General features: G+C 28.8%; 1 protein-coding gene and 2 non-coding genes across 3 annotated transcripts in view; 1 reads left to right on the top strand and 2 right to left on the bottom strand.

Annotated features, from left to right (window-relative positions):
* Window positions 1-563: 563 nt before the first annotated feature.
* On the top strand, window positions 564-645 carry Trnal-uag. Its single transcript has one exon. It is a non-coding gene; the product is annotated as a tRNA-Leu (tRNA).
* Window positions 646-1,270: 625 nt separating this feature from the next.
* On the bottom strand, window positions 1,271-1,352 carry Trnal-uag. The gene has a single exon. It is a non-coding gene; the product is annotated as a tRNA-Leu (tRNA).
* An 8,603-nt stretch (window positions 1,353-9,955) lies between these two features.
* The window catches only part of LOC111633617 (mitochondrial inner membrane protein OXA1L-like), a 27,844-nt gene continuing 10,136 nt past the window's right edge, over window positions 9,956-27,663 (bottom strand). Inside the window, exons 3-8 of the mRNA XM_023378224.1 lie at window positions 24,585-24,777; window positions 21,297-21,440; window positions 18,638-18,735; window positions 15,269-15,373; window positions 13,522-13,687; window positions 9,956-10,198 (exon numbers count right to left, since the gene is read on the bottom strand). Coding sequence (XP_023233992.1) covers window positions 10,038-10,198; window positions 13,522-13,687; window positions 15,269-15,373; window positions 18,638-18,735; window positions 21,297-21,440; window positions 24,585-24,777 — 867 coding nt within the window. The 3' untranslated portion in view covers window positions 9,956-10,037. The remainder of the gene's footprint in view (window positions 10,199-13,521; window positions 13,688-15,268; window positions 15,374-18,637; window positions 18,736-21,296; window positions 21,441-24,584; window positions 24,778-27,663) is intronic.

Genomic DNA, 27,663 nt, shown 5'->3' with positions numbered 1-27,663 from the left:
AACTAGTTTATACTGGATGTCTTTGTTAAAACCCGTTTTGTCTAGTTAAAACTAGAATTTACTGCTAGTCAAAAATGAATTTGAGTTAAAACTAGTTTTAACAAGACAAAACGGGTTTTAACAAAGACATTTAGTATAAACTAGTTTCAACTAGACAAAACGGGTTCTAACTAAAAACGGGTTTTGACTGTAACATATATATGTATACAACGTATCGGAACTATTGCATGATATTTCATATAAAAGATTTTTGGCTTCAACAAATTCTAGATTCCTTGTGTCCTTGTGCATGCCTGAGATCCTTAATTTTTGGTATTCTTCTTTGTATTTAGTATTGATCGTAAAATATGCAAAATTATCGCATATAAAAACATTTCCTGTTTACCTTACAATGATTATACGCAAATACTGTAGCACGGAACAAAACAGAGGCCGCACAGAAAATTAGTCGCACACAAAATTAATTACTCATAGTCAATTTTTATGGCAAAGGTTTGGCTACTACAAGAGAACCTTTTTGTCTTCTTCTTAATTCATGTGGTATTTGTCGAATACAATCGAGTGGTAGGGTGGCCGAGCGGTCTAAGGCGCTGGTTTTAGGCACCAGTCTCTTCGGAGGCGTGGGTTCGAATCCCACCCCTATCAAAACGGCTTTTGCGCATTCCTGAAACGCGAAGCTTCTTTTACCCTCTGCCTTATTTGTACTAAAAATTCTTACGCAGTTTGTTTTCGAAGTGTCAACCAGAATGCACGGTTAAAATTTTTGTAACGGTGCAAGGAGTCGGTAGGATGGCCGAGCAATCTAGGGTGCTGTTTAAGGTACTAGTTTCTTCGGAGGTGTTGATTTGAATCCCACTCCTGCCAGTTAATGCGCTCTTTTACGTCTAGTTTTGCGTCGATGCATGCAAATAAAATTGTCGCTTTCGTCACTCGTTTTTTGTCGATTCGTGGATAAAAATGGACGAACAAAGAACGATTTTATTGCTACGTTTGCACAATGAATTTATTGCAATCGATACTCACGTCGACACTTCATCCGATTCGTGCTTAGAAATCTAAGGTTTATCGGAAAGATTTCTGAGCGAATGCCAGTTTTGCACGTTACGGTGGAAAACTGAAATAACAGAAACGCTTATAGGACAAACTATTTCTGCGCGCTTTGCATCAGCGTTTTTTAAATATGACCGTAAAAATGCGTAAGAATTTTTCGTACAAATAAGGTAGAGGGTAAAAAGAAGTTTAGCGTTTCAAGAATGCGCAAAAGCCGTTTTGATAGGGGTGGGATTCGAACCCACGCCTCCAAAGAGACTGGTGCCTAAAACCAGCGCCTTAGACCGCTCGGCCACCCTACCACTCGATTGTATCCGACGACAGCAGACAACAGCCAACGTGAGGCTAAACAGGCCAACGACACTAGCACATAATCACCTCAGCTGACATTTTTTTTTTCCATTAGATGGTCACCATTTCCCCTATTCAAGAATCAGGGCCATCCTTGTCCTGCTATCGCACCACGAGGAGAACGTTTTCTTTATTTAACATTCAGAAAATTAAATTTTCTTTTCTAACAAACATAACTAAAAAGATAGAAAACAATTAAACCTATATAAAAGATTTTTGCATTATATTTTACAATACAATTCCGACAACTTGTCGTTATTTAGACAAAGGAAGGTCGCTTGTTTCCCTAGCCTTAACATTAGAATTTTCTTCGGAAATGTCTTAAGTTCCCGAGCATGACTTTTGTTTCGTATTAGGTTGTATAAGTCTGGGTTGGGTGTATTACAGAACTGCTGTATAGTAAGAAATGTTCTGTTCTCTCTCTCTCATATCTGTAGCATCTTCTCATATCTAATCATAAATTCTCTAATAACATCAATATTGTAAAGCAGGTTACCAGAGGATGCCCGCAGGGCTCAAGAAGTGGATCGGGCCTCTGAAACCTGGCATTCGACAGCCTGTTAGAAGAGTACAATCAAACAGCAAGATCAAAGATACAGGCCTTTGCGGATGATGTCGTTCTAATGATAGAGAACAAGAATTGCAACAGATTAGCAGAGGAAGGAAACACAGCCGTGGAGAAGATAAACAAGTGAAGTCAAACACATAAACTGGAAATAAATTATAGAAAATGTGAGATCCTGGTGTGTTCAAAAAAATTAGGAAAAGGACAACTTAAAAAACAAATTGGCATATATATCAACTGAAACAAAATCAAAAATGTAAAAGAGATGAGATACCCGGGCATCTTTTTTGACAGGGCACTCAGCTGGAAAAGACAAATAAAATCCACTAAAGAATGCTTGAGAAAAGCAACATACTCATGCAAATTTCTAGAAATGTCTGGGGCTTCAACCACCGGTCAGCAAGATTGATATACAGAGCGGCGATCGAGCCTGCGATCCTATACGTTGTACAGGTGTGAGCGAATTGGCAAAGTTTAAACGAAAAGAAAACTACGATCAATACAAAGGAAATTAATGATAAACATTTGTAAGGCTTACAGAACGGCCCCAACTGATGCACTGTTGGTTCTAGCAAATATCTTACCAATAGACCTCAGGGCCAAACTCGTGTTGGAATGGTCCCAAATAAAGAAGGACGTTAACGGCTTAAACAACAAAGAAATAAAAGACAAAATCAAGAAGGGAAAATTACCATCGGACATTGGTGAACTCATTCAAGAAATAAAGTTAAACCAATTGAAAAAAGCGACGAAAAACATGGACACAATTAGACATCCAGTGGAAGAGAACAGTTATAAAGCAGACATAGATCAAACACATAACAACCAAGGAGAACAATGGAAAATTTTTCAAATAGATCAAAGGACGCGGAAGGCTCGAAGCCGAAATAGTCATATACGACCCAAAAAATTTTAAAACATCAGGCGAGTTTAAAAATGGCTAAGTATTGCACGATTACTCAAGCAGAGCTCTGGGCAGTCTTCAAGGATTTGCAACACGTAGACAATAAACCCCAGAGTTTTAGGAACCAGTAAAGGTATACACAGATAGCAGAGTCGTAATCCATACACTGAGTAGTCAAAACGGAAAAACATAACTGGCCAACGAACTTATTCAATTGGATCAGAAATTTTAAGCAAAATTCCAGTGGATTCCTGGACACAAGGGATACGAGGGGAATAATCTGGTGGATAAGTTGACAAAGAGGGCCATAATAAAAAATATTCCAACAACATATAAAAGAATACTGCTCACTATTGTCAAGAACAAAATCAAAGAAATAGTCGAACAACAATGGCAGGAGGAGTGGAAACACTCCACAACTGGGAGAACTCTGTACAGATTCATACCAACAATCAACGATAGGACAGACATATCTGAGACCCAACTATGATGTCACACAGTGTCTGCTAAGACATGAAAATTTCAACGCATATCTTTTTCGCTTCGGCAAGAAAAACAACGATAAGTGCGACACGATATCGATAAAATGATGTCTCTCACTATCTCTACAAATGTAGCAAGTACGAACACCAACGAGAGAAATTCCAAGGTCAGTGTTACAGCTGGATCTAACTGACCACCAAAATAGAGTAAATTGATTTAAAACAGAACCCTACATGGACATCTTCGCAACTTCATTAAAGCAACTAGAAAGCTATCGTCAACAAAAGAAAGAAGGAACGAAAACCAACGAGAAGATAACCCAATGAACAATGGATTGACACTGACATCTCAAGAAAAGACTGGTAGACATTTGGAATAGCATCAGGATCAATACAACAGAATTGATATTGTGTAAATAATGTAAATACTATCAAATTGTTAAGTTTAAATTGTTTAGATGTTTACTTTGATAATCGCATTGTTGGCAAAGCAGCCACAATTGTAAATTTTTATATGTATTTTTGTATTGTCATTTTGTTATTTTTGTGTTTTTTTTAACTCACACCTAAGTGGTTTGAGTTACTTAGTGATTTAGCAGAAAATTAAAGCCTATTTTGTTTTTACGAATCTGTTTTTCGGAAAACACTATTATTTTGCTCATTGTTATGTTCTCTGACATAATAAGAAAACGCCATTTAAGCCAATTTATTCGAATAAAATTTACTTTCACACTCGCAGCTTCCTGAACTTTTATTCATCATTTAACTCTGATTTATCTTATATGTACTCACCTATCAATATTTTAAAAATATAGTACCGTATAGAAATTTTATTTGCTTTCATTTTTATTTAATTATTTACTTTTATGTCTTCAAATACAAGCAAAAAAATCGGTGTTTTTATTCGACGCACCGACATACGAACGTTCAAATTCAAGATATTAATTTCACGACTGTAGAAAAGCATACGAAGACTTACTAAAATTAAAAAATAAGAAATTTTTATATATTTCAATCTAATCTTGCTTCCTTATTTTTTTATGAAATGAATAAGAAATTTATAAATCGAAATTGTCTTAGTCATAATATGCAGAATAACTTTACAAATAATAAATTCTTATCTTATAGGTGTATAATTTTGTAATCGTTATAAATATAAATCATCTATAATATAATAATATAGTAACCGTAAAGATTAACACTAAATGTTGGAAAGAATGTAAGAGAGAAACCAATTTTATAGTCGCAAACATCAACCTGGATGAGGTTGGTTATAATTCATCTCCAGTTTTTCCAAAAATGAGAGAAAACAAATATAAAGCAGGTGGCCACTCAAGCTCGAATTAGACAGTTTTAAAAAAAGGAGTTTCCATTAATAAGGATCCCCATTCTTAAATTGGGATGAACTCGAAAAAAAGATGAACTTTGCACATATGAAAACGAATTTCTGCATCTCGATATCAGATAAATTGATTGAGAATTCAAGAGGAAAACTAATACTAAGAGATTTATATACGGAAGGAATACTAAGACCTGAGGTTGAATATAAACTTTACTTGATTTAGTGAGGGTGATACTGTATATTCTCAACAGTTTAAAGAATGAATATTGCTATAGGAGATAAATGCTGCACGAGTGGAATTTACATGTATAATAACAAATTGAAAATCAAATATATAATATCTCCAGTAACCGAATTAAAAAGACGAGAGTCATCTAAAAAAATAAACTTTTTAATTATTTTATTTGTTCATTTATTATCATTTTATTTTCTGATTTATTGTACAAATGAATTTTTTATTGATATCAATTGCCATATTGTCATTGATCGGCGACTGTGTGTGGGGGGGACACGATTTTGTTCACCCTCTTTGAAGCTTGATAACTGCTGTATTTTTTTGTCGAAAAGTTTTAAATGTTGCCAGGAAAGTTAAGCAATTCGTTGCAGGTTTATTTACGTGTTATATTCCTTTATACATAAACTTTAATGTAAATAAATTGAACATTATAACTAAACTTGTTTCTTTTATTTTATTTTCTTTAAAGAAGGATTTTTTTTATTAAGGTCATCGTGGGTTCGGCCAAGTTCACAATGGCAATGCTAGGATGGGACGACATATCCGAGACGGGCCACCCCCCGAAAAATTTCTAAGCTTTTTCAACCCACCAGGATTTGTTTTCGGGTTATTCAGAAAAGTAGGCTGAAGCCTTACGAACGTCAATTAAACTTGAGTGTGAAAGTGTATTTCAGCGAATGAATGTCGTAATGAACTTCCGTAAATAACATTCTGATATTTCATCCATAAGCTAAGGAAAAAAAGTTGTCCTGTAAAAATTTTATGACATTAATTTGTTTGATATTAAGCACATTATTAATAATCGAAAACACTTTTTAAAATAATATTTTAAAAAATATATATTAAATATAACGCTTTTTGAAACCGAATAATTTCAATATGAAAAGATCAAATTTAACAACCAACATTCAGCATAAATAAACGTTTACTGGACTCTGTCATAGTACAGACGTCCTTGTTAAATCGGATTAGTACGATTTATCAAGGGATCAAATGACTGTTTAATGATATGCATTATTATATGATGTTGTCCATAAGGCTGCTTTCTATCAACCATCACTTAATATCGATCGGGATTTTTAAAAGGATGGAGTTTGAAAAAATAACATTATTTTTTGATAATGTAGTTTATTCTTCACAATATAGGTACATTATAAAGGGGGTCATAAATGATATCCACACTTGAAGAGAGGAAGGAGAGAAAGTCGAACAAAGTTGGACGAGGGGAGGAGTTGGACTTCAATGGATGTCCGTTTTATTTCATTAAACTTTATACATTTTATGCATTTTATTATTCATAAAGTAATGAAAGGTTTGAGAAGGGTTGAGTTTCGTTAGACGTCCGAAGAGGGGAAGGGAGTTAAGAAAACTTAGACCAACTTAGACCAACTTAGAGACAATGGGAGAGAGAAAGACAACTAAATACTTGTTTAGCTCTTCCATAGTCGGCTGTATTGTTGTCAGTTCCTTGTTAGTCTTCTGTATTATGTTCTTCACTATAAAATAAAGACGGCCTATCATATTAGGTCGAAAACGTTAATGTTTCTTTAATAAACGTTTTCTCAGCATCGGGTATTGGATGATTTATTATAAAATAAATATTATATATAATATACTTACTGTTTTATTTAATTTTTAATTACTTTCGGAAGGGGAATATCACTCTTGAAAACCCTAATGCGCTCGGCCTTGTTGTCGATGTTTTATTTTTCTTGTTTTACGATTAGGCACTATCGTTCCAAATGACTTTATGATTAATTGATTATTAGAGATTGATGACTTGATATTACTATCTCTATCGGGTCTATTGTATCTATACTACCTCTATCGGATCTATTGTATAAATATCCACGTTTTGAGACCACTTGAATTCAAAAAAGTTTCCATGAATATGTGTGTGTGTGTTGGTTTGTATTTCGCTTAATATTTTAAGATGGGGTAAAGATTAAAAAATGAAATTTGGCATGTTGGCTTGTATATAAGAGAGCATTGATGCTATTAAATTTTATGGTAAAAGGTCGAAAGGGTAAGGAGATAGAGAGGGTCATATGTCATATCTCGAGAGGGGGTAGGACTTAACGAAGATTTTATTCGTTAACATTTACACTTTTTTTAATTATAAAACTCACCCCTACTTTCAAAATTAAGCTTTTTGCCATTTTATAGTAATTAAAAGTATAGAAAGTTTTTAATTTAAAATTGATTTTTACTTTTTCTTTTTTATCCATCGAAATCGGTGCCGATTGCGTGTTTACTCGAAGATTATATTCTGGATTTTAATTTTTTTTAGAATTATAGTTATATATTTTTAATCAGTTTTAAATTAATAACATATCCCATCGAATTATTTAATTTTACATTTTAAATAAAGCTTTTAATAACAAAATCTGATAACAGATGGCGCCAAACACAATTTATTTTTTTTATTAATAATATAAAAGTTTTTTTTTTAAATAAAAACTCACAACTACCGGAAAAGTTACGCAACTGTCGTTGCTAGATTTTTTTTAATTTAAAATTATCAAAAGAAGAAATGTGACATATAAGTACGCATAAATTCACAGCGTTTTCGAAATAATTGGGTAACATTGTCACTTTGTTAATCAAACAATAAAAATTGATGAGTATTTTTAAATTAAATATTAATTCTCTTAACGATAACAATGTCTAAGAAGCGATCGTTAACTATTCCCGTTGAATGAAAAACTAAAAAAAATAACGAGCTTAGAGAACTATAAAAACAGTTTATATATTAGCAACGAACCAGGGAATAATTTACAATAGCCTCTTTTTTTTATACTCTTTCCGCCCTGTGGGCACTAAGAGGGCCTCTTATAGTAGGCACATAATGGGTTCGGCCAGGTCCACAATGGGGCGACCGGGTGGTGAGGAACGGGCCCGACATATCCGAACGGACTAACCCCCCGAAAAATTCCTGGAGATTCCTTGACCCGTCTGGATTCGATTCCGGGTCTGCCAGAGCGGTAGGCTGCAACCTTGATCGTTCGGCCATCCGGCCGTCTTACAACAGCCTCATCACTTGGCAGTTCCGTTGAAAACTTAGCTCTGGGGCACTCTTAAGGGACACAAATTCCAAGTGCCCCTGGCACTTTTGGCTTATATCCCTTTTTCGTCTGGGTTATCTTTTTATTAATTCTCTAGGGCAGCGGTTCCCAACCTTTTTTCATTAGCGTACCCCCGTGGCATTTCCAACTTCCCAACGAGCAACGCATGCGCAAATCTCGCACTGCCTGTTTGTAGAGTGTGTCGCCATTTTGAATTTTATTTTGACTCGGTTCACGGTACCCTGAGTACCAACAAGTCTGTTTTTTTTTATGCGCGCATGATTTGGGCACCTAATACTTTGTGCCAAATTGCAACTTTTGACATGTACTCCTTCATACCTCTAAGCTGGTAACACAGCAGGCAGTACGATTTTGTAAACAAGACAATCTTGTCAATAAAAAATTAATGAAAATATTGAATAAATAATGAAAAAAAATTACCTCTTGTAGAGAAAATCTGATGAAATTAGCTATGTCTTTTTCCTTGCTAACAATAAAAAATACTTTTTATAAACAAAAGAATACTTTTTTCAAACAATACGTGGAGATATTGTTGAAAGATGATAATAATAACGGTAACACACCCCACCATCAAAAGTCCGTAGCATAATCACTAATCACCCACTACCATTGACGGACTGCCCAACATTTATTGATCTGTTGCATTGTACAATCGTCAACATAAGTTTTTATTTCTATTTTTGCATTTTGAAATGTATAATAAAGTTTGTAATTGCTGCAAGGAACATTTTTTACCTAATAATTTTTTAATACTATTAATTTGTGATACAAAATATATTATTTTTCTGCCATAGTAACTAACTTTTTTCTGTACCCCTAAACAACCTATCGCGTACCCCGGGTTGGGAATCACTGCCCTAGGGGTCCCAAATTCCATTATCAACAAACAACAGTTTTTTGAAAATCTATTTCAAAAAACATTTATACTATTAATCATAATAAATAAATTGTGTGTGGCGCCATCTGTTATGGGATTTTGTTATAAGAAATGTCTATTTTTAATTATTATAAAATGGCAAAAAGCATAATTTTGAGAGTAGGAGTGAATTTTATGAAAATTTGTAAATGCTAATAACGAGCAATATAACAAATATACTGTAAATTGATACAAGCAGATGATCCCAGCATTGCTTGGGCAAAAAAGTAACAACAGCAAAGACTAAGATTATTAAATTATTTCGTACTTCTAACCCTTCTATTATATTATAGTATTTGATTTACATTTACAAATGTTATCTTATGTAAGGGTTTATCACACCGAGTCCCCATTTTAAACACATTTTAAAAATTCTTTAAATTGTGTACAGTAGAGGAATAAAGAATTTTTAAAATGTGTTAGATTGGGCACTCGGTGTGTTAATCCTTTTCCTTTTCCCCGTGGGGGAATTTCTAAAAATCCCTTTTTAGTGTGCATTCTCATGGGGTACCCTAGCTGTGTACCGAATTTCAACATTAACCATTTGGTTTTTGCTATATTACCCATCTCAATTATATTACAAGATTTCTAAATACTGTATACCCATTTTTACTGTAGATTAAAATAAGAGATTAAATAAATAAGACTTTTATTATAATTGTGGTTAACAGAAACTATAAATTCCCACTGTCCTCAGTCTGTCCTTCCTTAATCTCCAGAACGGAGTTATATGACCTTCACGATTCTATTGCTAGCAAAAAAAGTATGATATACAGGAGCAAGACACTACTAATTTGAGGTTGAGAGCATTGTAGACCCATAGACTCCCATTGTCGTCCGTCTGTCTGTCTGTCCTTTGTTAGGTATTTATAATTATTATAAAGTTATTCTACAAAGCCTGTAACCAACATTTACAGTCCATACATTAACTAGATTCTATATTAAAATAATAAACTAAAGGACTTAAACAATCCTCTGGCATGTAGAAAAGTATGTCATATAAATATAATTTATTTTTTCTGACTACACATTATCATAATAATGATAATACTATTCAACATATTTTTATTTTTATAAAATAAAATACATTATGGAATATTTTTAAATTATAACTTCTTTGACTTATTCTGAACTGAAGCTGCTGACTGCTTGGTAGGATCATAAGGATATGTTTTCTGTATTGGTCCTAAACCTGCTTTTTTAAACTGCACATCGTCTAAATATCTCCTCTCTTCTAACTGACGGGTTACTTTGGCATTGGTGTATGCTGAAGAAAAAAATAGAAATATAGAAATGAACAAAAGTACATAAAATTTAAAATTAAACAGCTAAATTTTGTATAATCACAATGAAAATGATTCACTAATAATTAATTCAGGTTAATTAATAAATTGTAGTCTAGACTAGTCTGTTAATACTTTTATTTGACATAAAAGTATTAACGGTCTGTGAGAGGTCCAAGAGAGATTAGGTATCATTCAATGTCCAGGTCTCTCATCCAAAAGTCATGAATCAAAATGATATTGAGTTACGAGTCAATAATTTCCAGAGTATTATTGAATGCAATACAAAGTACTGTTGAGAAACATTTCTGAATTGGAACTTCATAAGTAATTAATAAAATAAAGCTTTATAAATAACCAAAGATGCCATGAGAGGGGCAACTTTCATCCCAGATGAAACAAAACATTGTGAAAAACAGAAAAAAAAATATATAATGGAAATTTTATTTTATTTGTAAATGCACAAAGCAATCTTTTTCAGCTTGCAAAGTTTCATTAATTTTGCATAACTATTATGGCAGTATTTGATTTCAATCACTAGGCTCAATTGTGCACTGATGCATCCTTTGAAATAAATCCTGCCAGCAATACTGTTTATAAATATAACTGCCAAAATTTTGGACTCCAGTGAACTTCGGTACTGATTTAAAATCATACAGAATATCAGTTTTTCAGAGTACAAAATGTTATTTTAACAAAAGAGATTTTATTTTTCACTTATTTATGCATACATATCTTTTTACAAAATTTCCTAAAACATATATATTACTATCCTCTCATGTAATTTTTATTTAGTTCTGATGTTTATAGTGCAATTTTCATATAAATATTTGAGTTAATAATAATTATGCATTTATTTTTTTATAATGTAACTTATTGGGCTGTAATTTGAAAAAAATTGTAGACCTATAAATTCCAACTGTTGTCTGTCTGTCTCTCCTTAATCTTGAGAATAGAGTTAGATAGGTGAAAGAAGAGATCAGATATGGAAAGACTAGGGCAGGAGAACCTGATTAACTATATGCAAACTTGTGGTGCAAATTGAAAGTTACATTATTTCAACAAAGATTTTTTCCTAAAAAGCCTTATATAGATAACTGGCACAACTCTATTTCTAATGGAGAAGTATGATATATAGGTGCAAGACACTACTGATTTGAGGTGGAGAACATACATTTTAAATTAAATAAATTAAAAATATGATAAAAAATTGAAGTTTAGCATTGTGANAAGAGATTTTATTTTTCACTTATTTATGCATACATATCTTTTTACAAAATTTCCTAAAACATATATAAAGTAATTAATAAAAATTGTTTTTATTTCCAAATAATCTCTATTTATAATGTATCTAGCTTTTAACAATAGTATCTATATACATAAGTGAATAAACTGCTTTACTTATAATTCATAAAAGTTTTGCTGTGAATGCATTGAGTGCATAAATACTACAGTGACTTGTAACTTGTACAGAACCAAGTGCATGGCTAGGTTGAGATAACATTCTTTTAAACTTTTTCCATCCTGTGGACATTACAGGCATTTTTTCATACCTTTTGTGCCAGGCTCATAATGAGGGGTAGCTCAGTGATAATGGATGAAAAAAGATTGGTCAAGCTGATCTGATAGCATGCTCAACAAAAATGAATCAAATATTAATTTTGTTTAAAATAAATTTTATAAATTCTTGGAATCAAGTAGTTGTTCAGAAGAATTTTTCACTGAATATACTGTAAGGGATGTGATTTATAGATTCCAGAGAAACCACATAGTTTTTACTATAGCTTACAGTAACCATAAATGAAAATGTTCAGTTCCCTTTTGCACATGTGCACGCACCTGTGCAATGAATGGATTGAATGAAACATAACACTTAGGTAACAAAAGTGAACAGAGTCATTGTGCATGCATGGACATGCACAATGAATGGATTAAACAAATCATAATCTTGAATTTATAATGTCTAACAGACAAACAAAACTCCTAACATAGGCACTTCACTTCACTACTACAGTGGAGCATGCTAAAAATGATATTAAAATGACTATGAAACATTTCAACAAACAAGAGAGGAATTGCTATAATACAAGAAACTCTAAAGGATTTTTTAAAGAAAGTTTAAAATGATAACAAGTATTACAAAATGGTTTGTTTGTGTTACCCTTTACCATTTAACTTCAATGTGAGAAACTATTCATATTAAATCTTATTTTTAACTTATGAAGTTTAAGAATTAAAATAATTCTTTATAGATTTAAGTGTTGTTTGAATGTTTTAAAATCACCTCTGAAGTTGGAAAAGGATGAGTTTATTCTTGTATTTTATATATTTTTAAATTAAAGTATTTTTCAGCCCCATTAAACAGTTTTTTAAACTTTTATCATTTTTATTATTATTAATTTTAAAATTTAACTATAATATGCAGTTTTATTCTTAAAACTATTTCATGTATTAGCTGTATAATAATGTAAAAAAATGTTCTTACATATGAATAAGTTCACTAAAACATAAAAAGAGGCTTAATAGTGATATCATATAAATCTTTCATATTAATAATTTTTAATATAAATTGGTTATCCATTTTATCTGAGTTTTCAGTTATCCAAATTAGTATTGGTCCATATTACTTCAGATAAACAGACTTCTACTGTACCTAAAAAATATCTTTTCTATTTTTATAATTGCCAATTTTAATATTATATTATATATATATACACAGGGTATCCACAAAGTTTTCAATTTTTAAAAATTTATTAAAAATACAAATGAAGAGATTATTAAGCAATAAGCTTCACAGAATAAAGAAACATTGTTTTTTTCCACATAATTTAGAAAACTTCTTTATGGACATCATTCATTGCATGAATTATAACATTCTTATCCTCTGTTTATCCAATACACTTCTTATCTCCATGAACTTCTTGAGCTATTTATAGGATTTGTCATGGGAAATTTCACTGAATTTGTGTGATTTTGTTTCAATACGCAAGTCTTCACACTGTGTCTTTTCTTGTGAAAATAGTTTTAAATAGCACTAATCATCAGTTTATATGCCATTTACTTATCTGAAACCAAAAAACATATTTAAAACTTCAATACTTATACTCTTTATTGTGTAAAAAACTGCACAGTATTTTCTCTTCATTTATATTTTAAAACAAACTTTTAAATTATCTGGAGACTTTGTAGGCATCCATATTTTTTAATTTTCTAATTAATGATTATTTAAACTCTGTTGTCATTTGTATTTATTTATTTTATATATAACTTCAAAGAATAATTTATTGATTAAAAATATTTAAATTACCTTCTTTCATGTCTTTTACAAAACCTTTGCTTTTCATTGGTAATTCAGAAGTGTGAAGATTTTTTCGTTCTGGCATGTTAAAAAATTTCCTTACAGGTTTTATTTTTAAAAATGCAACCTGACATAATGAATATATATTACTTGTAGCCCAATAGCATAGAATTGCCTAGACAAACAGGAAAAAATTAAATATAAATATATAAATTCATTAAGAGATCATATACAATATTATACTCTATATATATTCATTTTTGCATTACTGATTATAAATTTAATATAAATTCAAATTAATGTAAAGATTAATCGTATTTCAAGTGAATTAGTAATTTCTTGTTATATATAAAATTAAAATTTTAATAAACTCTATATATTTTAAACAAAGAATTATGGATTAGTTATAATAATCAAAAATATAACTTAAAATTTTAGATAGCTAAAATACAATATTTTATAGAAATTGTGTTTGACTATTTTTGATAATTTGTTTTTGATTAAGAATAAAGACAGCATAATATATAAAAATTAATGCAAACCATTTAGTAATTTTTGATAGTTTTTCTGTCAATAGTACTTAAATTAAACATAAAATATCAATTTCAACTTCTGACTTTTAATAACTTTTAAATTATTTTTCATTCATTACAATTTCATTTTCAGAAATGCTATGATGAAAATCATAAATTAAATTTTTTACAAGATTACATTAATGTCAAAAAGTTTAATAAATTTTCATAAACTGAGAATATAAACTCTATGTGATTGTAACTTTGAAATCTATTTTTATAATTTTAATTTTAATATAAACAAGAATAATAATGTAAAAATACAGTTTTAAGTTTTTCAAGAAAAACAATAATAAATAGTAAAAAAACACTAAAAGCACTATCTGATATGTTGGTGAGAATATAATTTCCTATATGTCAACATCCCAAAGGCCACTACTAAAGTAAAGTACCAGCCAAAAAGGCCAAAACTAAGTAATTTGGTACTAGAGGTAGACATTAGATACCTAATGTCTACTTCTAGTACCGAATTGCTTAGTTTCTAATTATTAATTATAGCATAATAATAGCCCAATTAATTATGGTGAGAGTTTGGATTTGAATATAATTTCAAAAACATTTTCAAAGGATGTTAAAAATTGCCAAACAACCTTATACTATAATCTTAACTACAATTGGCAGAGTTAACAAAATTGAAATGATTATCAATTTTAGTATTTATGATAAAGGTAGAATAAAGAAAAAAACAATAATGAAATTTAAAAATATCATAAGTAAAATTTGATGAAAGAATTAACTACAATTCATATTTTATTCTTACAAAATGCATAATTCAGATGAATCTTCATCCATACAATTCAATTTAATATAAATAATAATTACTAGATTTACAATTCCAGCACAATAAACTTGAATTTAACAAACTAAGATTTTCAATGATGTTAAATAGCCCATAACAACATTTTTGATAATTTAATAATAGTTTGTTGAATTAAATTTTATTGTCTTAGAATTTTAAAGGTGTTTCAGTCTAGTACTTGTGATTTTCCTTCCAGTAGTTCCTGATAAATTGATATATATTATTAACTCAAAACTTAAATTCTACTGAATTTGTAATAAAATAGTTTAATAAATAATTATTTGAAATAATAATTTATTAAAATAATGAATAATAATAGTGTTGAAGATAATATTTATTTGCTTCATTTAATAAATTTTAAGGAATTAAGTAAAATTATACTCACAGATGGAAAATTAATGATAAAAGGAAAAATAACAATAGGCATTGCTCTCAAGACATATTTCATAAGTCTCATGTTTGCTGGAAGTTGTCCTCCTTCTCCACCTAACTATAACACATGAATCAATTATTAAAATTGAAATCTATCAATAACTTAGAACCATATTATTTAATATGCATAATAAAATTATAAATTTCTTTATAAACATGCTGAAATTAACAATTATTAACTCTCAATACAATAATTGCCACAATAATTTTAAGAGAAGTTTGTAATATTATCTTATGAATTTGAAAGGGCCATATTTTTACAACCCTTCCAACATATATTAACTAATCATAATAATATTATATATATATACACAGGGTATCCACAAAGTTTTCAATTTTTAAAAATTTATTAAAAATACAAATGAAGAGATTATTAAGCAATAAGCTTCACAGAATAAAGAAACATTGTTTTTTTCCACATAATTTAGAAAACTTCTTTATGGACATCATTCATTGCATGAATTATAACATTCTTATCCTCTGTTTATCCAATACACTTCTTATCTCCATGAACTTCTTGAGCTATTTATAGGATTTGTCATGGGAAATTTCACTGAATTTGTGTGATTTTGTTTCAATACGCAAGTCTTCACACTGTGTCTTTTCTTGTGAAAATAGTTTTAAATAGCACTAATCATCAGTTTATATGCCATTTACTTATCTGAAACCAAAAAACATATTTAAAACTTCAATACTTATACTCTTTATTGTGTAAAAAACTGCACAGTATTTTCTCTTCATTTATATTTTAAAACAAACTTTTAAATTATCTGGAGACTTTGTAGGCATCCATATTTTTTAATTTTCTAATTAATGATTATTTAAACTCTGTTGTCATTTGTATTTATTTATTTTATATATAACTTCAAAGAATAATTTATTGATTAAAAATATTTAAATTACCTTCTTTCATGTCTTTTACAAAACCTTTGCTTTTCATTGGTAATTCAGAAGTGTGAAGATTTTTTCGTTCTGGCATGTTAAAAAATTTCCTTACAGGTTTTATTTTTAAAAATGCAACCTGACATAATGAATATATATTACTTGTAGCCCAATAGCATAGAATTGCCTAGACAAACAGGAAAAAATTAAATATAAATATATAAATTCATTAAGAGATCATATACAATATTATACTCTATATATATTCATTTTTGCATTACTGATTATAAATTTAATATAAATTCAAATTAATGTANTAAAGGTATATTTAATATATATATATTTTATTTTAAAACAATTTGTATTTAAATTTAGATAGTTTAATTTTTTAATTCATAATGTGAGAATTTGGAGTTAAGGGATTTATTTTAACAGTTATGTAATAGTTAAATGATTATATAAAAAATATGTAAAACCTTAGGTATTAACCTGATATATCTTCTCATAAAAGTCTAATGTTCATGAAAAATAAAAAATGAATAAATTACTATTACAAACAGTTTAAAATGTTAATATTTTATATATGGCATAGCTATAATAGTTATGAAATCATATAAAAGATTAACAGCAAATAATGCTAATGACTATACATATACAGGAATGACGTTTTAAAAATTTGGGTGATTATAGAGGATAAAATTGTGAACATTTTGATATAAGAAACCTGTAGCTGGAAATTTGAACTAAAGTGTCTACAGCAGTAGGAAGTGCTTGGCTGCTCTTCACTTTGGTAGCTACCCTTCTGTCCATTGACGTCATATTATTGCTGCGGATGGAAGACTGTAAACACACAACTACAGTGGTCTAACTGAGCCTGTGTACAGGATGTTGTGTACTTAGTGCTTGTCGTCCTTCAGGTCACCCCTTGCATCCACTGGCGCTGTGCTGTAAACACACAACTAGTCAATGTGAGTCCCTTGTATATGCAACACTTGTAGAACAGTTCATGAGCTTACGGAGCACATCTTTACAACATTTAATACCATCAAAGGGGAGTGTGGCATCTTACAGAGGGTTGGACAAAACATGGTTTGTCGTTGCACATTATGTAATGAAGTTGGTGGTCGTCACATTGAACATTTACTCTAAAGTAGTGCAGCCACTGATTCGATGTACAGTTTGATTGTACTCTACTGTTTTGTCAATAAAACTTGTCATAAATACTGTATTCTGCTGTTTCATTCAGCATATTGACTGCATAGAACGTGCAAAGTGCTGTAGAAACTTTATATCACATTTTCGGCTATAGGTTCCTTATATCAAAACGTTCAAAATTTCCTCCTCTACAATCCCCCAGATTTTTAAAACGTCATTCTGATATACCCTGCATAACAAGATTAATAAATATATACATCAAGACGTTGAGTGTCTTTGAAATGTGTCTTCTCTGCACATGCCAAATTTTATCATCATACATTTACTTTATGATATTGCTTGTTTACAGAACATTGTCCTTGACTGGGCTCTCATAGGGAACTCTTAAACTTTGAGATAGCATGTGATAATGTGAAATGGACTTCAGTTGAAAATAATGGGAGGGCTGAGGTAATGAGACTTTCAGAAGGACCATAAAATGATTTTTCTGTATTATTTGAATATGAAATAAAGCCATAAAAACATTTAAATTGTTGAAGATCAGAGTCCCAGGCTAACTTATGAAGATAAGCATTCAAGATTGTAGCAAGTTGCTTACTGCCATATCATTATATCATGCATAGCTGACAAATATCCACAACGTCATGACTATGTCTTGTAACAATCTTGTAAAACTTCCATGTTGTCACTGAAAATGACATCATGGAAGTCTTACAAATGGAGGTTACCAAAAATGATGTCAGAGTGAAAAACTGCCATGTTATGCATGTGATCCTGTGATAAAAACAAAAAATTGTACATGAGTGCATGTGTAAGGTGGCAATTTACTACAGTGGTTATTTGAGCGCCTGTCATAAGTGGAAAATATTTTTTGATTGAAGGATAACATGTAGCATGAGGATATCATGGAAGCACAGCTAAGTAAGTCAATTTGGTAAAAAATGTCTGTGAAAAACCATCACTGCTACTCATGTGATTGCAGGTTAAGAAAAGAGAAAGTACTATACATGTAAAAATCAACTGTTAAGACACTTATGATATTCATTGAAACATTGAGAGTTAAATTTTGATGCCTCAAAACAACACATCTTAATTTTACAAGTTTATGGATATTTTAAATAATATATATGACATCCTCTTTCAATTGCATTGCTTTATTTTTTTGTGATGAAGTCTGCTTTCATTCAAGAATTTCATGTCATTGAGTAAATCAATGAATGAGTGGATTAATGAGTCAATGTAGTTTATATATAAATATACCTTACAAATTATATTATAAATTTAGAAAACAGTTCACCTGTACTAGAGGAACAATTAATCCTTTTAAGGGATCAATTCCATTCTCTTTCATGAAAAATGCCAATTCATGGGCATATTTAGTAGCTGCAAATAAAAAGAAATAAAATTATAATTACTAAATAATGTCATAAGCACAGGATAACAAAAAATTATTGTTAAAAACTTCATGAAGTTATTATTGTAAACTTTTTAGTAAAGATAAATTTTTAAAAAATAAAGTAAGCAAGACATATAAGTAAAATTAAATATATAGTAATATATATGTAGATTGTTAAGATTAGAAATAAAATTTCTAATCCTAGTTTTAATAAGACTATAATCAAACAATTGTTATTTTCTAATACTAGGCACAATTTGTTTTCTGTTCAAACATGGATAGAAAACAAATTAAAGTGCTAGTAAGTCAATATTATTATTTTGGGGAGTGGTCATCTACAATGATCATTTGCTGCTACTGCATCTGTGACATCACTGCTAACATAAAAAAGAAATGAAAACATGGACCAAAATTTTTATAACATTTTTAATTTCATTGTTTCATATGTAAAATGACAATGTTCAATCAAAATCTTGAGAACAAACTCAATATAAGCTATATAAAAGAGGCTTCACTAGAACTCTGCCTCAGTTAACTAATAGTTAATAGAAAGACTTTATATAAAAAAAGCATTTGTCCATCTTAATAATAATAACAAGTTTTATTGAGTTTTAAAACACTTTACAGAATATTAGTTTTAAATTTTTTTCTTAAACATGGCACAGACATTCGTAAATTGTACCACATATTAGAAAGTGATTTAAAACTAATATTCTATAATGAAATATTAGTTTTAAATTTTTGTATTACTTTAAATCATAAAAAAAAACTTAATAAAAAAATTTTAAAATTTCCAATTTAAAATAAAATGAAAATTTTTATACTTTATTAAATTTTACTTCTAAAAAACACCTATATCCAGTAGTGAAGAACACAAATTTATTAAACAAACGTTTTCAATCTTGTTTAAAGGCAATGATAACATTCTGATTTATTAATTTGTTAAATTCATAAAACAAATGATTTTATTTTAATAAATTGTTAACCTACTTTTATGTTTTACCTTTGCACATACAACATTCAATATGTTTTAAATTGTACAACAGTTTTTGTATTTTAAAATTTTGTTTTTTGTTTCATCTGTTTTGTCCTAACATCAGTACCTGATGATAGCCTTTAAACAAGATTGAAAATGTTAGTTTGTTTAATAAATTCATGTAATTTATTACATTGTACATCCAGTTATTGCAGTAATTTATTTCCAATTTTTTATTTTTAAGAATTAAAAAACATTTGATTTTCTTATATCCTTAAAAAATATTTTTTAACATTTATGCTTTAAATTTTGATTATGTATAACTTCAATTTAAATCATAAAATAATGTAAAATATCATTTTTGTCTTATGCCTTAGAATAATATTTGAATTTTGTATTTTAATCTTATTTTTTTCAGCTAATAAGAACTACTTTTGTGTTTTAAAGTAATTTTTTCTGACTGTTTTATGAATATCGATAAATCCATAATCATAAATATATTAATTTATAAAATATGCTGAAATTTTCATAATAATTTACTTAATTGAATTTTATTAAATAATTTGATTACAGTTCTCAAAGAAATATAAATTTTTACTTTATAATTTTACTTGTAATTTTTTATTAATATATTTAATATTGAAAATGGGGCTTATATGATATAATATACAGTCGACCCCCCTATAATTACGGTCCCTATAGTTACGATTCCTATAAAACTACGAAAAAATTGCTACCGGTATCCGTAAAAAATAGTAAAAGTTCCCTATAAACACCTCAAACGTCATCAGGAAGCCGAACTACTTTCCCGCCGTCCGTAGCGCCACGCTACGGAGAGATTTCTATCGTCTGGACAGTATTATATAAATTATATATAAATTAGGTACTGTACATATAATTATATATTAATTATATATAAATTAGGTACTGTATATATAATTATATATTAACTTATTGTAACTTTGTTATAATTAAATATATAATTTCCGCCGTCTAGCGTGGCGCCACGCTACGGAGATTTTTACGCTAACTATCGTCTGTCAGTATGTAAATTAGGTACCGTAAGTCTAATACAGTACTGTAATTTTATACATTTCTTGTGAAAGAAACATTTCTTATTCAACGGCGATTAAAATTATTTATATTAATGATGTCTCCGAAGTTCAACGAAGTTTTCACAGAAAAATAAGTTGTTAGAAATCGGCCGCTCTTTGCTGAGCTGTTCCGCGACGAAAACAATGTTGAGCAATGGCAATGTCGAATGGTGACACTCGGTAAGTAATCCTACAATTTTTTGTTTATAGCGTAGTTTATACGGATTATTCCCAAAAAATATATACGTATTTTGGAAATGTTGAGTCGGATTAGTCTAGAATCGATTAATTTTATGGAAGAAAATCTTTCAAACAGCCGTAGTCCGTAAACTTGACACGTGTCGGGTTGTGATTGGAAGGATTCGTAAGAAAGCGGATTCCTAGAGAATGGAACGTATCTCTATCTTATAGGGGGGTCGACTGTACTTTATGATAAAAAGTATCATAAAAGCTTACTACTTTTTATTTATTTACATACCTTCTAATGCATTACCACTTCTTCTTGCATTTGACATTTTCATTTGCAATACCTGCATCTGAGGTAGTGTGTTATTCATTTTTATTGCATTTTTTTGTGCCTTTATTACCAGTGGAAACATTAATGTCCTTATAACAACAGTACCTATAATAATTCAAATATAAAATCATAATTTTGCTTATTAATATATTATTATTAAAAATCAAAATTTAAGAAATATTTTACTAATTCAACTTTAAAAAACATTTTTTTTGAATATGTAATATAATTAAATATAAGAAAATTTATGAGAAATTTTATATCTGTCGCATAGTCATCAATTATAAAACATCCAAAACTAATTATAACTATTTTGACAATAATTATGAAGAAAACTCACTGATATATTATGATTAAAAGTAAAATAAAATATAATCTATATTATATGTTAATTAAAATTGGTATTATAGTACAAGTCAAACATTTAGCAATTTGTAAAAAATAAAAAATATTTTTGGAATGTTACTTTATATTATCAAGGTTTAGAAGTAAATATGAATAACTAAAAATGCACACAGTGTCTACATTTCTATCCTTCTTACATCACAGAAAGAACAATGAAGATCTTTCAAACAAATATTTGGAAGATCTTCTCTGCCTCAACACACAAATAAGTGTGTAAAACTTAATATATCAAGAGTTTGCATAAAATCTTTTTGCAAACTCTTGATGGAAATCCTTTGTAATATAGTAATGTTCAAAAAAATTCTAAGATTTAACAAACTACTTAAATTTAAAGAGTTCTAGTTTGTTCCAGTAACAATTTTTTATTTATCATTATATTCAATTGATTTGTAGTTTATCATCATTGTTTGTATTTTATGGTATCTTTATTATTATTTTTTGTGTTTTTTTTTATTATATATAATCAATTCATATTTAGAACACTTCTAAGAATGTCAAAATTAAAATCTAATTTAAAAGAAGTCTAGTACATGAATGTTTGATCCTGAGGATAGCTACTAAGATAGCCAAAAATGTTTGATAAATAAAAAGTTGTTGATGAAACAGGCTAGAATTCTAAATTTACACTTAAATCCATTTTAAAGAGCTTATTAAACTATTTAAAGTTCATGAATATTTCTAGTTTTCTGCATATGAAAAATAATTAACATGGTAATCTTGTTAGACACCTAACATATAATTGCTAAGTTAAAGTAATTTGTTATATTAGTAACCTATTTAGAATTTATTTCCTTTGTATATTTTTTGAATCAATTGTTTAAAATGCATGTAAATTAAATAGTAGTTGTATTTTTAAGCATTTTTAATAGTTAAAATTTGTTAATGAATGAATTGTTTTTAGATATAAATATATAATATAATGTTTAAATTTTTTTGGCAGATGATGATTAAAGTTTAAAATTAAAATTGAAGACCAAGTCTGACTACTTTTCTGAAAGACTTGGTCTTCAATTTTAATTTAAAATATAATAATTTATTATTATTGTTATGTTTTTAATAATTGCTTTGGAATATTTAAAATTTGAAAGTTAATTCTAAATTTATAAATTTTCACATAGCCCAGAATATGAGTATAAATGTTAGAAAAAATAAGGAGATGATATGGTATTCAAATTTTATTCCAATGAAACATTCTAAATTAAATATGCAAAATGTAATTTTTCACAAAAAAGCAAATCACACTATTATGAACAACTAGTAAACTCTCAAATAAATTTTTACTAAGTTATTAATAAATATATACTTACTAACAACAATTGTTAACCACCATGGCATGTCAAAATCTATATGGCAATATTCAAAAGCATGTTGTAATAGTCCAACAGGAGTCCAACCACCAAGACCTTGACTAATCAAACTAGGTTCAACAGCTTCTAAAAGTGTAGAAGTATTTGAAGATTCAATAATTTGTTCTGTCACAGATGCTGGTACTGAACTAGCCTAAAAACATTTAAATTTTTTTTAATATTTAAATTATTTTTTAAAAGTCTACAGACATTAAAAAGCACATGAATTCGACTACACCCATAATGGAGGTGGATTATGAGAAACTAATTCGTATTAACACGTCCATGAAAATTTGAGTGGATCCTGACCGAACTCGAGTTCCGAAGAGAGAATGCTGTTGTTTTTACCTTCTCGATCATCCGATTGTAGTATATTGCTATTATATCAATATTTTGTAATGTATTAATATAACCTATATTAAAATAAGGACAAAGTGTTCAGTATTTCATTATTATTTAAGAATAGAAAAGTGTGTCCAGATTTTCTATAAGTAAATAAAAAAAGTAGTACTTAATGTAGTGTCAAAAAGATAATGGAATTTGTGACTTACTTTCGTAAAATATTCCCCTTTTTAACCTTATTTGTAATATGCACTAAACATTATCTTTATGTTTTGATTAATTTATATTGAAATGTGTTACGGAAAATTTAAATTTATATCAAAGTAACAATTTTTTATTATAATTTTATTATTTTGAAAAGACGGAACTTAATTGTTCCTTTACCGTGAATTAAGTTTGATTGTAATAAGCAAAGAAAGGAATGAAAGAGTGTAGAGAAACGAGTTTTCTTAAGACAAATTTTCGCATTAGGTATGCCTTTATACACTGATACGTCTTCAAAATAGAAAGTAATAGTAAAAGTCATTAAATTGAATTTAAGTCACAAACTTGATACAATTAATAGCATCGGATAACATATTTTTTTAAATTTTTACAATTTAAAANTTGTTATATTAGTAACCTATTTAGAATTTATTTCCTTTGTATATTTTTTGAATCAATTGTTTAAAATGCATGTAAATTAAATAGTAGTTGTATTTTTAAGCATTTTTAATAGTTAAAATTTGTTAATGAATGAATTGTTTTTAGATATAAATATATAATATAATGTTTAAATTTTTTTGGCAGATGATGATTAAAGTTTAAAATTAAAATTGAAGACCAAGTCTGACTACTTTTCTGAAAGACTTGGTCTTCAATTTTAATTTAAAATATAATAATTTATTATTATTGTTATGTTTTTAATAATTGCTTTGGAATATTTAAAATTTGAAAGTTAATTCTAAATTTATAAATTTTCACATAGCCCAGAATATGAGTATAAATGTTAGAAAAAATAAGGAGATGATATGGTATTCAAATTTTATTCCAATGAAACATTCTAAATTAAATATGCAAAATGTAATTTTTCACAAAAAAGCAAATCACACTATTATGAACAACTAGTAAACTCTCAAATAAATTTTTACTAAGTTATTAATAAATATATACTTACTAACAACAATTGTTAACCACCATGGCATGTCAAAATCTATATGGCAATATTCAAAAGCATGTTGTAATAGTCCAACAGGAGTCCAACCACCAAGACCTTGACTAATCAAACTAGGTTCAACAGCTTCTAAAAGTGTAGAAGTATTTGAAGATTCAATAATTTGTTCTGTCACAGATGCTGGTACTGAACTAGCCTAAAAACATTTAAATTTTTTTTAATATTTATATAATTTGTATATTTTTAGATCTTAAAAATATTAATACTATACTAAAAATATTTTAATATTAGTAATACTAAATTTGTAGTATGAAAATTTTAATAGTGAGAAACATAAATTTGATAAAAACAGCCACAAAAACCAAATAAACAGGCATCATCGGGCTAAATGATGATGTCCATTCAACACGGACATCGTCAAATAAAATAATCACTAAAATTATAATGAACTGATTTTGATCATAATCACATATCTGTGTCTCATTTCTAATATAACTGCTTTAAAGAAGTTTTCATCCTCTTTCTCTTATTCTAAAAAATTCCAGCAAATGTAAAGCAAGTTTTTTTTCAGAGAACCATAAAAATATGCAAAACGAATCTTATAACAACACATATCTATATTTTTAATTACAATTATCTGCCACAAACAATGACTGACTGAGAAGGCTTATTCAGTCATTTCTCTAATTATTAAATGATAATTGTGGAGCATTTAATTCTTCAGTTTAATGATCAATTCAGAATTTCATCTACAAAAGACTTTTTATCATTTTAAATCTTTTCAAGTTAGTTTTTTTAGAATTTCATACTAAATTTCAAACCATTGTGCTTGTTTATCTCCATGTTAACAAATACTACTCAAATTGCTTAATACATTCAAGATTAAATTCAACTTGACTTTGAATAAAACAAAATGCAGTTATGTTATCATGTATTATACATGTCAAGTTCACTATTAGTTCAAAATTTTTTATCATATACTGTAAATTTTTCCAAAGTACTTAAATCTTAACACAGACATCTGGTCAAACACAGTACTTAAATTTTTTAAAATTCTGTAACATCAATTCCAAAATGTTATTAGCACATCAAATGTTAGAGTAGTTCCACATAAATTGCACTAAGTTTCTAGCAGTGACATTTAACAATATGTGGCAGTAATTTCATTTGAGAATTACATGAAATTAATTACTTTTATCTATAGATATCTTAGAAATAATTTGGTATAGATGCATTCAAAAGTTTAATAAACAAATCAATGATGATAAAACAATTTCCATCAAAATATTCTAAAATTCAGTACACCAATTATAAATGAGCTTAATAGACACTCAGCATACTCAATGCAACTAAAAGTTATTGAGTTTAGAGAACCATATGATAAATATGACAGAAGAATTTTGATTTCATCATCAATGATACTTATAATTTTATTTTTAATTAATTTTATTTGAAGTTAAAAGTTGGTAACTTTTTATTATAAAATTTAATAAAAATGTAACTGATCGAAATAATTTAATACGAGTCTAAATCTAATTCACAAAATAAATTATGTTTATTTATTTATTACACTTTTAGAAGTCACAACAATTATTATTTTAAAAAAGTATTTTTTTAAAGATAAACAGCAGAAATCACATATTTTGTATCAAATTTCTTATAAGTTTGCCATATCATTATGTTGACTAAAATTTTCTGTTAAATAAGCATTTCTTAAATAAGATATATAAATATATATATATAATTTCTTTGATAGGATGGCAACACAACAAAGTCCTCCCAAGAGAATTTTCTATGGGAAACAAGCTTGGGTGTTACATACAAGTAGAATAATCCATAAAACTCTGCATGACCAGCATCCCATAAAATGTAATGATTTCATGTGGATTCATGCATGTAGGCATTAGCAGATTTGCTTGTTAAGCATTTTTCAGCTTAACAAGCATAGCAATCAATGCAAACAATCTTCTCACAATGTTAATCCCTTTACTCAGGCATGTAAAATGGAACTTGGGTAAAGATTCATATCCTTTAGGTTACTAAATTCTGTATAACAACATTGATATAACTCCATTCATATGATATTCTATTAGGAAATCAGTTCTGCATCAGGTTCTTACAATCTTCATCAAGTTTTTCCTAATGATTCCTGATGGCATTTGTGCAAATGGAGTTATGTCAATGCCAGTATACAGGATTAAGTCATCTAAAGAGTGTAAATCTATCTTACCTAAACTCTGTTTTATAAGCCTGTATAAATCAATTATCATGGTGAAAAGATTGCATTGATTGCTGCATTTGTTAAGCTGGAAAACAATCTACATGGCTGACCCAGTGTAAATCCAGGATCACTACCAATGTTCAGTGACTTTATCCATTCAGCACTGGTCATAAGGAGTTAATCAATAATAAATTATAGTTAAGTTAAATTAAAACGCAACCCATTACATTATCAAATTTAATAAACCCATATTTTTCTGCATTTTTGGAAGCCAGTAAACATCTCATAATTCCCATCCTATTGTCACAGAAATACAAATACTGGTACAATTACACCGCTAAATGAGACAGCTGAGACCTTAGAGCTGTAGATCATACCTGTAGGAGCAAGAAAGTCAAAGGAACCATATTTCTACACAGTGGCACGCACACCCAGGGAAGCTAAGGGGCCATGGCAGCTTCCAAAGAAAAAGAAAAAAAAAAGAACTAGAAAATTTTCCAAAAATCTTTTTCTGAGTGGAATTCATTTCTTTTATTTATATTGTGTCGTGTCTTCTATTTACATACTACAGTAGAACCTCGAAAACTCGGCCTAATGTGGACCGAAGTGTGGCCGAGTTTGTGAAAATGCCGGGTTATCGGGAATGGGGTTAAAAAAGGATAAGTATGAGTGTTTCCTCAGAAAATAGTGTACTGTACTTGTATGTATTGTTTGCTGGAGAATACAACAGAGAATAAACTGCCCAAATACCCTTAAACAAAGGAAAAGTACGTACTTTATGAAGGCATAAAGCCTTTACTACATGAAAATGAAAATTAATGAATACACTGTGTACAGTAATTTACCTGATAAGACAGACCT

The sequence above is a fragment of the Centruroides sculpturatus genome, unplaced genomic scaffold (assembly GCF_000671375.1).
Source record: "Centruroides sculpturatus isolate CEXI.00-Female unplaced genomic scaffold, Cexi_2.0 scaffold844, whole genome shotgun sequence".
Classification (NCBI taxonomy): domain Eukaryota; kingdom Metazoa; phylum Arthropoda; class Arachnida; order Scorpiones; family Buthidae; genus Centruroides; species Centruroides sculpturatus.
Note: the sequence above shows the minus strand (reverse complement) of the source record. Positions and strands in the feature narration are given on the sequence as shown.